This window comes from Ischnura elegans, chromosome 8, assembly GCF_921293095.1.
Source record: "Ischnura elegans chromosome 8, ioIscEleg1.1, whole genome shotgun sequence".
Lineage (NCBI taxonomy): Eukaryota > Metazoa > Arthropoda > Insecta > Odonata > Coenagrionidae > Ischnura > Ischnura elegans.
The window spans coordinates 63,060,865-63,074,916 of NC_060253.1; the positions used below are offsets into that span (position 1 = coordinate 63,060,865).

At 37.8% G+C, this 14,052-nt stretch overlaps 2 protein-coding genes across 2 annotated transcripts in view; one reads left to right on the top strand and one right to left on the bottom strand.

Moving 5' to 3' along the window:
* LOC124164330 overlaps window positions 1-14,052 on the top strand; it is a 148,624-nt gene that overhangs the window by 118,204 nt on the left and 16,368 nt on the right. The gene's annotated exons all lie outside the window — the stretch shown is intronic.
* LOC124164329 lies at window positions 648-12,488 on the bottom strand. The gene is made up of 5 exons (XM_046541599.1): window positions 12,295-12,488; window positions 9,767-9,900; window positions 7,558-7,673; window positions 940-1,035; window positions 648-826 (listed from the first exon to the last, which is right to left on the bottom strand). The coding sequence occupies exons 1-5, from the start codon at window positions 12,433-12,435 to the stop codon at window positions 693-695; spliced, it is 621 nt and encodes a 206-aa protein (XP_046397555.1). The 5' UTR covers window positions 12,436-12,488; the 3' UTR covers window positions 648-692.

A 14,052-nucleotide genomic window follows, 5' to 3' on the forward strand; every position in this document is an offset into this window, starting at 1 on the left:
AGCACTGGGAAAGATCTCTTAATAATCACCTATTAAAACTGGCTGAGGTGGGAAAGTTTTCTTCGTTTGATGAGGTATTAATAATCCTTATTTAAGCCAAGCGCTACCAGCTAGCAGGGTACTCTGCTACCTGCTAGCATCCTGCGTCGTATCAGCGCTCACAGCCTCGCCCCAAGGTCACCTCACTTGCGGCAGCGGGAACCAGAACGACGGCACACTGAGTTTTCCCGGCATTCCTACCTAGCCGTCGCGTTCTCGCGCGCTTGAAAATTTTCACTTTTCATTTAATCGCGAAAAACAGATATCGTCATTTAAATATCTAAAAGCGTGAAATACGTACTCCTGGAGTAATAATCTTTCGATTTAGTCAATAAAAAAATAATAGGAAACCACCCTGTTCATAAATAGAGTAGATACGAAAACTCACAAAAGAGTGGAAAATGTAGGGAGGATGACCCCAGCCGCGCTTTACGCTGTACGAATAAGTCTTCGCTTATAGTCTCAAGTGGCTTATCAAAGGAGAGAGACAGTGGTAATTGAGTAATAAGTCATCATAACAATATAGGAGCCTAAAGCTCTCAAGGTAGACAACACTAAGCAAAAGTGCTAAGGGCCGTTTATTATAGTGAAAGTGTATAATTTTCTGCATAGGTACATTTTGTGCAAATAAAAACAAGACACTCATAATTCATTTAGTTCATTATGCATTCTTGCGTGAATGGATATACTAAATCACCTCTCGTTATTCCGTACGCTGACAGGGAGTTCAGTGCGGCTCGAATATCAGCATCAGGGGTCTCCGGCTTTGCCAGAAGTAATACGCTGTCTGAAATGTAAAAATAACAATAGTTGAAGTATAAAAAGTAGTTGAGTAAAGAATGAAACTGATGATATAAAGCCGTATGTGATTTGAAAACTTGAATTACGATGGCGCTTTACCTATCTTTCCAAAGAAGAAATTTTGGCATGCATACAGCACGATGTAATTTAAGTTATCCGTCTTCACAATGTAGTAATTCAGTCGAATTATTCTGCCTGCAAAAAATTAATTCTCATTGGACCCTTCAAATGGAAAAAATAACAACTATTAACATTTCAAATTTATCTTACATATGACTATTGTAGTATACATGTAGCTTTTTAAGAATTACTATTTTTCCTGAATTAGTGAATATTTATTGACCTGATATTAATTTATTTTTGGACATTGGTCAATCATTTATATTTGAAATAAACTAATTCTCTTAAAGGCTAGGGATCTACTGTATTTACTTGGGTGCAGATATTCGAATTCGCAGAAAGGGAATCAAATACCCATAAAATGTCCCTCGGCACTCGAATAATTGATGAAAAATGTATTTTACCAGCCGCCCTCCGCCGTTCAGATTTATCTTAATACTTCCCTTTTGTGTACTCGTGAAACCGTGCACACTTATTATTTTTAATTTCACATTTACTTTTAATAAAAATATATCATGGGGTGCCCTAATTACAAGTCGATTAACCTAACCTTGCATTGATATTGGACACCCTTTCCTAAGAAATGATCCATGTACGCTACTGAGTACCCTTAAAGGTCGATAAGCAGTGGTAGCCAATCAGGCATGTGGTCAGTGCAGAGCGGTAGCTAAGTGTTCCTCGGCCCATGTCCTCAAAAACTTTCCCCTTGTGGAAACTACCCGCTATACAAATTTTGAGGAGTCCGTTAGCCTAGAATCGTCTTTCATCCAAAGCTCCGCTTTTCAATAAGTTTGCATATTTTAATATCTGCTACTGAATCAATTTGAAGTAACATATAATTTAATTGGGTATTTTTAGTGATAATTACTTTGAAAGATTCCGCGCATGAAAGTGAAGGTTGATAATCACCGAGGTATTAAATTGTACTGACAATGAGGTGAAAAGGAGAAGTTTTTAGTATTCCTAGTTGTATGAAAACCTTGAGAGAGAAATTTTTCAATTAAATCGTATACGGGTATGGACGATCAGCAATGTTATCCCAAAACGGATCCAGATCCATTTTAAACATTTCCATCTCTTCAGCGGAATTGGTTGTGTAATGGAACGCGCGAATGCAATATTTGGCGCAAAACAAGTTTAAAGGACCTGGGCACGAATATTACAATAGAGGATCCGGAAGTCGGCCTCTAAAAGTGTTGTCGTCCCCCGCGCATTTAAATGGGTTTACAGAAGTCGCCACTCGCGTCGCCAACGGACAAATTGTTCCGAGTTTCACGGGGTAATAAGGTATTATTAGGGGTGTTAACTGAAATTGATGTACACGATTATGTGTTTATGAAATTTATAACTTTTCATTGCTATTACTCGCTATTACTAACATTATACTGTAAAATATTAGAAAAAAAGTGTATCGCATTGCACTCATCACCGCGCCGCGGACATTTTTGAAAATCGATTAAAATGCGATCGAAGTGTCAACAGAAATCAGCTTTTTATGGGATAGAATTGGGCCTCCTTTATGCAGTCCCCTTGAACCTGTGCCACCTTTCCAGTGTATGTGAAAGAGCGTGTCCGAATATGATTGAGGTACGTGAGACTGAAAGAATTTTGAGGATTACACTGCTTCTTGTCGAAGTGATTCCAGTCGCATGCTAGTCTCTTGTCGCCAACCACCTTTGAATTTTCCCCTAGGCCAGCGCCCACTCAAACCCCCTGCATAATTGACTACACGTCCTCTCTTCCTTTTTATCTTTCTAAGCAGGGTTCAGGTTTACATCTATACATCTCGCTTCTTAAACACAGGCGTGTGAAATATTTTCATTAATTTATTTGCCAAACCATGGAAAACAACGAAAAAGGGGCATTTTACATGTTTAAAAAAATAATTTTACACTTAAACGTACATGAACATATGTGCCTTTGATAGGGGCAACCAACTCAGGCTGGAACCGAACCCGTGTTTTGTTTTGCAGGCAAATTCATGTATTCTGTGCGGGGGACTAGTCTGTTTTCATGTGAGACCTCGCATAATACTCGCAATTAGAGTGTTTTTGCTTGGGAATGTCTGAAGGCTTCTCCAAGGTTTTGAACATGGGACTCCTAGATCAGTAGCCAAGCGCTTGACCCACGAGGCTAACATGTTCTCCACAGCTTAATCTTTATAGAACTCAATATTCAATTCACAAGCTATTTGCTTTGTTTAAACTCCACCATCACCTATAGAACAAACATTTGATTTAAAGTACCGAGCGAAAAGTGTTGTCACAAGTGCTCCTCAAAAAGTCTGCCAAATTATTGCAGACTAGCCAGATATTCGTCACATTCAACGAAAGAATTTTAGCATGCTTGGTCAGAACATTCCTTCCGTGCATTGGATAGCATACTTTCTCCTAAACACCTAAAATGATATACATAAAGCACTATGCGTTTATTCTTAAATCCTCATCACGCTGAAATCAAGCATTTAAAAATGCTCACCTAATACCAAAAACCCTGAAGGTTGGTTGCAAGGTATTATGTGGTATTATGTAGATTAATGCAACCATCGTTAATGTATTCTCCTGTTCAAACTTCTCATGAGAGCTCACCAACAAATGTTATGCATAAAATAGTACATTTATCGGTCAGAACAGTCATCTGCCCTGATGACGATAAATTTACCCAGCTGAGAATCGGAGAAATTCCTATCAGCTGAAGTTTTTCCTTCGATTAGTTTGCGTGGAAATTCTACGGTATTATTTCATAATGAAGATCGATTTTCGGTTTCTAAACTTATGGACGATTGAAATATAATATTACGTGATTCCAGAATGACAGTCTGATTCCAAAGATGGCCTTTGTTCAGATATTTTCTATTCTTTTCAGCGGAGTATTCCGGGACTTTTATTCGCCTTTAACGGGTGTACCTTATCCAAAAATAACCCCTCGAAAAGCACCCGACACTTCAAAAATTCCCTTTAATATTTCCTAAGTCTACGGCCCCGTCTTATTATGACGACTCGACGCAAGCTGACGAAGTCTTCTCGGGAAATAAGCCGGGTCAAGACGTCCATTATTGCCGACGTTTCGATAGCCTTCCTTGCTCTCGTCATCAGGGTGAAATTCAGATTTCATCACGTGAAATATTTTCTGGTTTTACATCGGGTGAGTTCAATATATTGCTTCCTCTTAAATTTGAATTGAGGTCAGAGAAACCCTAGAATATTTCAAAGGCATCATACGCCAGGAAAAATATCATCTTTCAGATTTCATCGTCATCAGGGCGAAATTCAAATTATTTACCTGGTAGATTTTTCGAGAAGACTTCATCACCAATATTCGCCGGGAAAGAACAAAATACTTCATGACACGACGCATTATTTGAAAGCACCCGAGAAAATTTTATGCACTCATTGTCAGTACCTAGAAAATCTTATCATAATTAGTGTCGAAGTATACCCGTAGCATTGCTATCGAAGCGTCGGCTGTGGATAAACTAACCCGGTGGAAAGCCCGAGATGGGGAATAAATTCTTTCAGCGGGGAACATAATGCACAGGATTTTACACATAACTATTGATCCTCATGGTACAAACGATATTACGATACGGATATGCCTTCACACGACATTTTTTGGTCCACGCACGTACGGAAACATAATATTCAACATTTTGGAGCGGGGCACAAGCTTATCCCGTGCGCGGTGTACGGAAATCGTTCAGCTCTAGTTTATCTTTTCTCAGAGGAATGGACTTGTGTTTTTTCTGGAATTCAATGATTTAATCGTTTCAGGAGAGGAATCTCCTCAGCGGAAATTCATGGCCGGTTTCGATCTGCCCTTAGATTTGCATCACTAAAAAGCGGTTTGTTCCACTTCGAACTGGATCACATTGGGTCATTCTCCTGTCTCAAGGCCATCTCTTCACACGGTCCTTGCCCTTGAATTAAGGTGTCGGATCAAAAGTTCCCTGCACTGGACTGAAACGCTACAGGTTGGGGCCGCCACTTAAAGTCCACCATATGAGGGTGTTTCCGGTAGGACGATAAGGGGAGGAAGAGGAAGCATTCGATTTAATTCCTCCGACCTGACTACCAAAAATTAATTCAGGCATCCATTCGAAGTTCTGTTTCCAAGGCGCCAATGATTGCGGTCCAGAACTGCGAGGCTAATTCAATGATGTGGTGGCTTCCCTCTCCGTAGACCCAATTTCAGATCCCGGCAGTGGAAAATACTTAACAATTCAGGAATTTTTCTCGGGCTCTACACCAAGTCAATTCAGTCGTATTGGCCAACGTTTCGGAAAACAACTTGTCTTCGATTCCCAAGGCATGTTACTGACCGAATGTCCAAATTCACGCTAACTTTGAACGTTAATTTACCAGTGTGAACTTGGACGCGCAGATAGTTACACGCCTTGAGAATTGAAGACAATTTGTTAACCGAAACGCCGACCAATACGACTGAATTCACCCGGTGCAGAAGAATTCGAGAAAAATTCCTGATTATTATTCACGGGAAAAAATTCAAATCGTTTATAATTTTACAATTGTTTCCCGATCCTTGCTTCAGTTGTAAGGTGTGCTGTGCTTACGTAATCCAAATCCACTTTTTACCTTATTTAACTAAATTTATTGAATTTCTTTCCTTATTTAGGTTTTTGACTATATTTATTTACATGTTAATGTATGTTCTTCTATGCCGATGGTTTAGATTATTTATTGTTTGTTTAATAAAACGTTGCTATGTGTTGTTAATAAGAGGAAGGGGTTTGCTTAAAAGAAAGTTTAAGAATGAGGATGCGTAATAAAGAAGGGCAATGCCAAATTGAGATTTCAAGGAAGTTTAATATTTTTTAGGGATTTCGACGTCACAGAATGTTTTGTAGAGGGTAGTTCAAGTACAACTTTATGATCCTCGGATATCTGTAGAACCATATCTGTAGAAGCCTTGGCTCATTTTGGTAAAGCACATTTATGCCGGCGCCGCGTATCTCTTCACCTATCTTTTCCCAGGCTTTCCTACGGCGCAAATAACCTCAGCTCTCGATCAGCTCCTCCACCTACTGTATAGCATGCCTATAACAGCAATTTTCAACCCGAAGAACCCTTCAGAAATTTGACCTGAAATTTAATCTTCAACAAAATAAATAACCTACCACAAAATTTTACTCAAATATACGTCATCTGTGCTCATATCCAAACCCAAGCATGACTGACTAAAGTTGTTTTCTAGGGGAAGTTATGGATTTCTAAACCGTTTCCTGGGCTATTTACTATGTGATTTTTTCTTCCAAGGCCGTAGTGAGTTAGGGGAGGGGGGGAGTTCAAAAGTTCTAACCATCCTAAAAGAAGATTCATTTTCGGGTGCACAAGGTAACCCTCCGAAATGTACTCGACCCTTCAAAACTCCCCTTGAATTTTCCCTCCGGTTGCGGCCGCGGATTTTCTCCTCGACGCATCACTTGAAAATACCTTATATGTACTCAGCGTACCTGGAAAACTTTATCATTAATTACTCCTCGGAATTCAATCTCTTTCAACTCACAAAACAATTATGAAATTTGGTTGAACATTTTTTATTGCCTAGTGTACCACCGTTTGGAAATGAATTATCCGAGGGTAGCAATTATTCGTAAAAAAAGGCGAAAAAATAAAACATTTTACGTCATAGCTGGTCTGTAACTCAAAGTCTTGCTAATGGCATATGATGTGAAAACCGTGGTACTCAGTATGTCTGAGAATTGCATTTGAATGCCTAGTAAAGTTTCCTGGGCCCTGAGAAACTAAACTGAAGCATTTTTACTGGATCGTTTCAATTATATTATAATATAGTCTTGATCGTACAATAATTAATTCTATTAATGAAATATTGGCAGAAGGACGCTTTTATTTACATTTAATGTTAAAGCGAGCATTAATTTCATACTACTCTGCCAAACATCTAAACTATTTTCTTAGGGATACTAAAAGAAGGAAGTGTTTTTTCATTACTTAAAGAATAAGGCGAGCTAACAAATTCTAATACTCTACAAACCATCGCATCAATTTGATTAGAGATTTCGAGATTAAACATTTTCCATAGGGTTATGTTGACATTCGATAGCAAATAAGTGGGGCCAATGGATACATTGTAGCGTGGTGGTCGATTTGGTAGAGCGTCGAATCCCGTCGGAGTGAGTATTTTTACACCGCTAAACAAAAGTTATCTAAGTGCAGGGTACTGGGAACTGGACACCCCTACCCTGAATTTATGGTATTACGCATATTTGGCTTAGCCTGGGGTGAGCTCACCAATCCCGAATACATGTTACAAAACATTTTTCTGTCACTGGCGGGAACTGGATTACTGCTTCGACATTCTCCTAATTACCAAGGGGACACACGTTGAAGTTTAATAGTGTAAGTGGTCTTAAAAAAATAGTAACACTGACATATGCAACAGCATCAAATTTGAATTATTATGTCAAACGGTTATTCTATAGAATTTTTTTTTATCAGGGCAATACTTCATTCCTACCCTTTATGTCTCATAAATAAAATGATGTAGCAATGTGACAATGATTCTGAAAAATTAATCATTAAGCATGCAAAGAGAATGAAAAAATCACTCAGAACTTACCCGTTTTTATGAGCTCAAACGTGAAGTAGGTTCCAACTGTAGTGGTATCCATCCCACCGTTTCCAGATACTGTCACCGTACCTGATTCTCCGGCGTAACCTCTGAATATGAATGGCCTAAGGATAAAAGAAAACGAGAAACGGACATTGATGGACATGGACCGGACATTTTAGTGTGTTTAAAATACATAACATTATTTAGGAAAAACCAAGCAGGTTGGTATATAACCACTGGTTCCAAGCGTGGAGCAAAGTGTGACAAGAGTGGGGGTGCTTGGGTTTGATGAGCCTACGCCTACTTTGACCAAAACAATGATAATCCCATAAGGGTTCATGCGCACGTTTTGGCGAGATTTTTTGTCATTACTAGTTAATAGATTAAAATTCTCTATAGAACGCACGCAGTAAACCTCATTTAATTACCTTAATTAAAGGAGGTTTACTGCGACATTATGCATCAAACATATTTTCCCAGTGAAAATTTATTATCAATCACGGTTACGTTCTACAACCAGCTAAGGTGAAAATAAATTTGTTCGAGTTTAAACTAGTCATTTTTCTGCACTTGTACGGGAATTAAATTTTATTAAAGCAAATAGAAATCTAACCGTTACACTACAAAAGCATAAATTTAAAGGATATTTCCACTAATAAAGTGGCTAACAGGACTAGAGGCATTAATAGAAGTATTGCGAATAATTGGAAAACTCCGATGACAATAACCTGCTAAATACTAGTGATTATGGTGGCATTTTTCACTTTATGTAGCGTATTTGCAGAATAGAACTGAGCCACCTCAAATTATCCGTCAGAGACTAAGTCCAAAAATTGTCAAACTAAGATGGTAGAATTTCGACTACTCTACAAACTCGGAAATAGCGCCTCCAGGTATTCCAATCTCCTTCAGAAAAACAAACTTCGCCGTATAGACATTTAACCACAAGGGAACCCAGGCCACTGACGTCACGCAGTAAACATTTGTACTCATTTTCTATTTTTCTAAAATAGCTGCCTCCTGTAGAAAAGCCATTTCTTTATTTGTTGTAGAAATGTGTTTAAAACTGCATTTATCTCTGCCTATTCCGAAACTCAAATGAAGATTAGAGATAGAAGAATACTATCTAAGAGGTAGCAGAGTAACAATTTACGAGTCGGCAGATCAAAGTCAAAAAATTGGATTAATTGTCAAATCATAGCTCTCAAAGAGAAAATAAGGTAGTACAAGAACGGAAAGAATGGACATGAAAAAAAACTCGACAAGAGTTGGAGGAATTAAGTCATCGGAGAGTAGAAAATCGCCAAAGGCAAATGGACCGATAGCTGCTGTTAGAGCATTTTCGAAGAAATGATGAAAGGTAGCTTAGAACCGGCATTGAGTCTAACCAAGAGACACTTCTGACACCGAAAACCAAGATGCAAAAAAGTACAGATTCTAATGGGAAACTGCTGATGAAAATGGAGATATCGTTAATGGATGAAAAATAGAACTGGAGAAAATGCAGGCCAAGGTGTATTTGAAACCCAAAATAAGGCTCCAAATGTCTTTGAAACACAAAATATTGCTCCAATGTATTTTAAATGCTAAGTACAAAATATCTTTCATTTGGGTATTTGAAAATAAATATTACAAAATAGCAATTTAAATACATTTTAAAATACAAAATACATTTCTGTAGAAACTGATATATCTTAAAAAATATAACCTGTCTTCGCACGTTATGGATGATAGCAAACGTGAAGAAAACGATTCTAACGAAAATAAAGTATTCTCTGAAGAATAATGTTTCAGATGTGTTATCAGGCCTACTTCAAAAGCATTTGACGAATATATTTATCTATTTTACAATGGCAAAATGCCAAATTTATGTATTTGAAATACAAAATACAAATTACAACTGTATTTCAAATACGTATTTTGAAAAACTTATGCTTGAAATTCTGACCAGACCATATGAAAGTAGTACGTAAAAGAACTATACCGAGGTTCCTAACCCCTCAAAGCCGTATAAAGTCGAAGTCGGCAGCAAAGAAGCAGCAGTATAGTATTATCTATGCTACATCATTCTTCAGCTGTCATTGACAACGAATACTGGGTGCAGATTTGATACCGTCTGAAATTCCTTTGTCAGGGAAATAAATAATCCCCATGTGATTAAAACACATTAGCTCAAAATCATCATTACCAGTTAAGCTTTGATGGATATACTCACATACTCTGGCGTCCCATCGTGGTTAGCGAGTATTTTAGTTTTCCATAGATACTCATGAAGGTGTATGTGACGCATTTCCAATCATAGGAGTAAAGTGAAGGTAGGCGGGCTAGCAATCTCCATGTACCTTCAAGCTGCAAAGAGTGAGAAAAGTTTATTCAACTAAAAATCTGGCTAAAATTGAATCGTGTTCGATTTATGGGCTTTTATAGAGTTGAATACGATATAGTTTTGGAAAATGAAACGTTAAAACAATTTTTCTCCTGAGATTAAGCAAAGGCAATGAAAAATTTATCTACATTTTAACTAAAACCGTGTGCTCAGAATATATTATAGTTCATTTCAAATATCTTTGCCACTGCGAGGCAGGTCCAAATGCTTTGGGGGATGAGGACGCAGGGCACGTGACTTCTTGAAAACCAACCGAAGTGCGATTGGCGGATCCTCATGGTGTGCGCCTCGTGAGTAAGTTAGCAGTGTTGCCAAGTGGGAAGAGGGTTTTTGAGACAGTCGTTGTATTCCAAATGTTACTTATGTTTCGATCCCTATAGTTTAGTGGAGGGGAATGAGAAAGAATATTTTCCACCCGTTACGTTTGGTATAAGTGTATAGAGGATAAAACATTGCGCTTATAAATGGAGTGGCCAGTTTGCATTCACCGTTCTCCTTTTAGTGGTAAAAAATATGAGTTCCCCATGCATCTAATGGCGGTAGGTCGAGCCTCTACTTCATTCAACCATATTTCGTACTCGGTGAGTGGGTGGAAATTAAACCGTTCGAAGGTGGATAACGTGGTCCCTCCGGTGCGAAGCATTATCTGCGTTTCGTTTCGTCCCAGATTTTTACTTTAGTTTCGACCCAAAGTAGTTTTGACTCCGATTTCGTTTCAACCCTGAGTTTAGCTCCCCGTGTTTAAATGCATTTTGTTTCGTTTCTACATTTCGCTTCCGGGAACGAAACTAAAGAAATTTTACTGATTTTGACTTTCGTTTAGCTTCTATTGCCATCCTTGCTTTTCCATTCACTGACAAAGTTTTCTGAGAAAACATGACAACACACACCTTTCTCTCTCCCCACCCGACATCCATATTGTCGCAAGACCCGAACTTGCACGACTGGGCCAGTCACAAAGATATTTGAAAAGGATCTTGGAGGAAAATTTACATGGAATTAGGGCATCAGAGAGATAATAGCGTTGGTATTAAAAAATGTTTATGAACCGGATAGAACTGAGGAAGGTATCGTTAAGTATGAGTTTGACGGAAAGTCTAGCAAAAAGCCTCATCATATAGAATTTTGAGCTTTACAGCGTGGAAACGTGAACGCAGGAGAAGGAATAAATGGAAAATGAAGAGGAAATGAAATAATGGGGTGGGTAGCTGTGATGTTGGCACGTGGAATGGTGAAAGAGAGATGGACGGTGAGGAAAATAAATGAGGAAACGCTACACATGTTGAATGAAAAAGTAGTATTTTTTTAAACATATTTTTTAATTATCTAATTTATTCCAAAAATGAGACTTAGCAACCAAAAATTTAAATAATTCAACATTCAGTCTTGATTATGAGCGCCGAGACGGAGCTTGAAGCGTTGGCCGTTATGAAAGAATTAATCCGGTGGGAATTCCGAGAGCAAATTACCCAAATGGGAAACACTTCACATTTTGAACAAAAAATAATACTAAGAAAGATGGGAAAAAAGAAAAATTACGAGTAGATTTTAAAAGATTTTGGCTCTTTTCAAAACAATATAAAATGAGTCACGCAATCAGCACCCACACTTCATTCTTCGAGTGATTAAAAACGGTTTTTTTTTACTTTTTAGTGCACATTCAAATTTTTTTAATAATTAATTTTTCTTATTAACTATGTTTATGGAACATAGCGAAACAAGGATTTCAAAAACAAGATTTCACAATGGGCTTGAACTAATTTCATCCGAAAGCTCTCAGTGTCAAAATTCTTAGGAGAAACTAATGCCATGTATTGAGGAAATTTTAAACTTTTTCCGAACGCTGAAGAAGGAATGAACGGGAATGACCAGGGAATGAAGTAATGGGATCGAATACCTGAGATGTGATCAGATAGAATGGTGGAAGAGAGATGAATGGAGAGGGAAAAAAAGGAGGTAACGCATCACTTGTTGAATGAAAAATAATTCCAAGAAAATTGAAAGTGATCCGGCTGTTGAAAATGTGTTGAATTTAATCATTGCTTTTGCATCAACATTTTCTCAAAACATATTCGTTTACGACTTATATGTTCCCGATATGATGCGTAAATTATGAATGAGGGAATCAAACGTAGGGTTAGGCTGATGTGGTTAGTAAATCTAGAGTGTCAGGTTCCACGCAATCATATCCTCACCGGTGATTTATACCCATTAAATAGGTGATGATGATGATGGTAGCTTTTTTATTCCTCTGGAAAGTTAACAGAAGGAAACATCGACTCGAAAAGAAATTTTTTTAACTGATTTGGCAAATTATACGGTACTGACTAGGCCCTTCGGCTACGGTAATTACTTACCACATCAAGTTCAAGGGGAGGGTTTGTGCTGGAAAACAGAGGAGGACACCATCCCAACCTTAGAATTTGACCATGGCTCACTGCGATGATTTCTATGACGAGGAAGATGCTCACTCCTCGAATAGTTGTAGTCAGAGGCATGCTTCCGGTGTTTCACGGTGTTCCTCCTCGTGAAATTTTCTTTCTCTCCTCTCCTAAAAAAATATTAACAAGAGGGAATCCCATAAATATAAAATTCCCATAAATATTTATGCGTTATACATTTTCGGTTATTCTGAAAACAAATGAAATGATATATATTTTATTGACTTTAATTATTGCTTTAATTTTACCCTCGGAGGCTAGGTCCGGCTTATTTTGCATCGAATATATTTATTTCGTGTCAAAATCTCGCCTACTACTTCGGGCATCGTCAGAGCTTCCAAAACTTTTTTTACATAGGAAGAGAACTTATCGAGATTTTAATTATTATGGTGATGTACATATGATCTGATTAGGAGTCTCCTGAATTATCCTATTGGGTCACAATTTTTTTGATTTTTCTGATGATGCTTTACGATGCGAGGAAAATTATTTGCCTAAAAAAAGTATTTCATAAGACAATGAAAATAATGTACGGATATATGTTTGAGCGGAAAATTAGAACAATAATAAATTGAATGTACATGTGATCGTTAGTAGAATGGGAAGAAACCGCAAAAAGTATTTCCTCTTGCAGCTGCATGGCTAAAAGATTGAGATTATTTGGATGAAAATTTCATCTAGCGGGCACATTACAAAACACAAATAGAGATCTTGATTGGTAGAGCAAATTTCCTCAGTTTTTTCCCCGTCGGGCCTATCGATGGTACTATCCAGATCCAGGGCGGATCCAGAATTTTTTCTGGGGGGTACAAGGATCGGACTGACAAACGATATCGTCTTATACTTGAGATTAAAATCAAGATATATCAATTATGGCTTAAAATATTCTCTTTATTTTATTATGAAAGTCATTAACGTAAAATTAAATGATTGAGGCTCCGTGATACACAGAATTAAACCAACGTAATCATTACCGTATTAAAAATGTTGTATATACTTTAAGCGTCTGATGGGGGGGGGGCACTAGCCCCTGTGCCCCTTCTATAAATCCACCTATGGAGTAAATGAACCATGATACCAATAATTACCAATACTATTTGATTGATTTTAACCACTAATTTGGATAATATCTGCTTTTAAATGGCTAAGGAATACTCGCCATAGTAAAAAAAAATACCCGATAGGTAGACATGCTCCGAAATTTTCATTGATGATATGTGAGAGTTGGACAGATAAAAGATATTTCGCCATGTCCACACTGCTCCAGGATCCCCCAATTCGCAGCAATCACACAAATCAAAAGCTCTGCCCTAAGTGTTCAAACATGGATGAATATGTATAAAGATTTATTCTTGGATTGCCCACGGTTCAATTAAAATCTCAACTACTTCATGCAGGGACTTGTCAATCACAGTGTTCCTTTTCTAATCTCCAACTTTCTGTTAATGTGCTCCTTAGGAGGGCAGTGTGGAAAATGCTGTGCATGAGTTAATGGTTAAATTATGGTATTGGTGACTATAATTGGGCAAAAAAAACTTACATTCAGACGCTGCATGACGGAGGCACTCTTTTTATCGAACCCTTAGGCCAACGTATAATCGTCGGATGATTTTGCGCCAAAACCTTGGTTAAGCTTCCTTTTTCTTTGATTTTGATTGCAGCTAGAGCTCAACT

Coding starts and splice junctions, on each gene's coding strand:
- LOC124164329 (XM_046541599.1), bottom strand. CDS start 12,435: ATGCCTCTGACTACAACTATTCGAGGAGTGAGCATCTTCCTCGTCATA. Junction 9,901..12,294: donor CTCCCCTTGAACTTGATGTG/GTAAGTAATTAC, acceptor CACTCTTTGCAG/CTTGAAGGTACATGGAGATT. Junction 827..939: donor TTTCTTCTTTGGAAAGATAG/GTAAAGCGCCAT, acceptor TTTACATTTCAG/ACAGCGTATTACTTCTGGCA.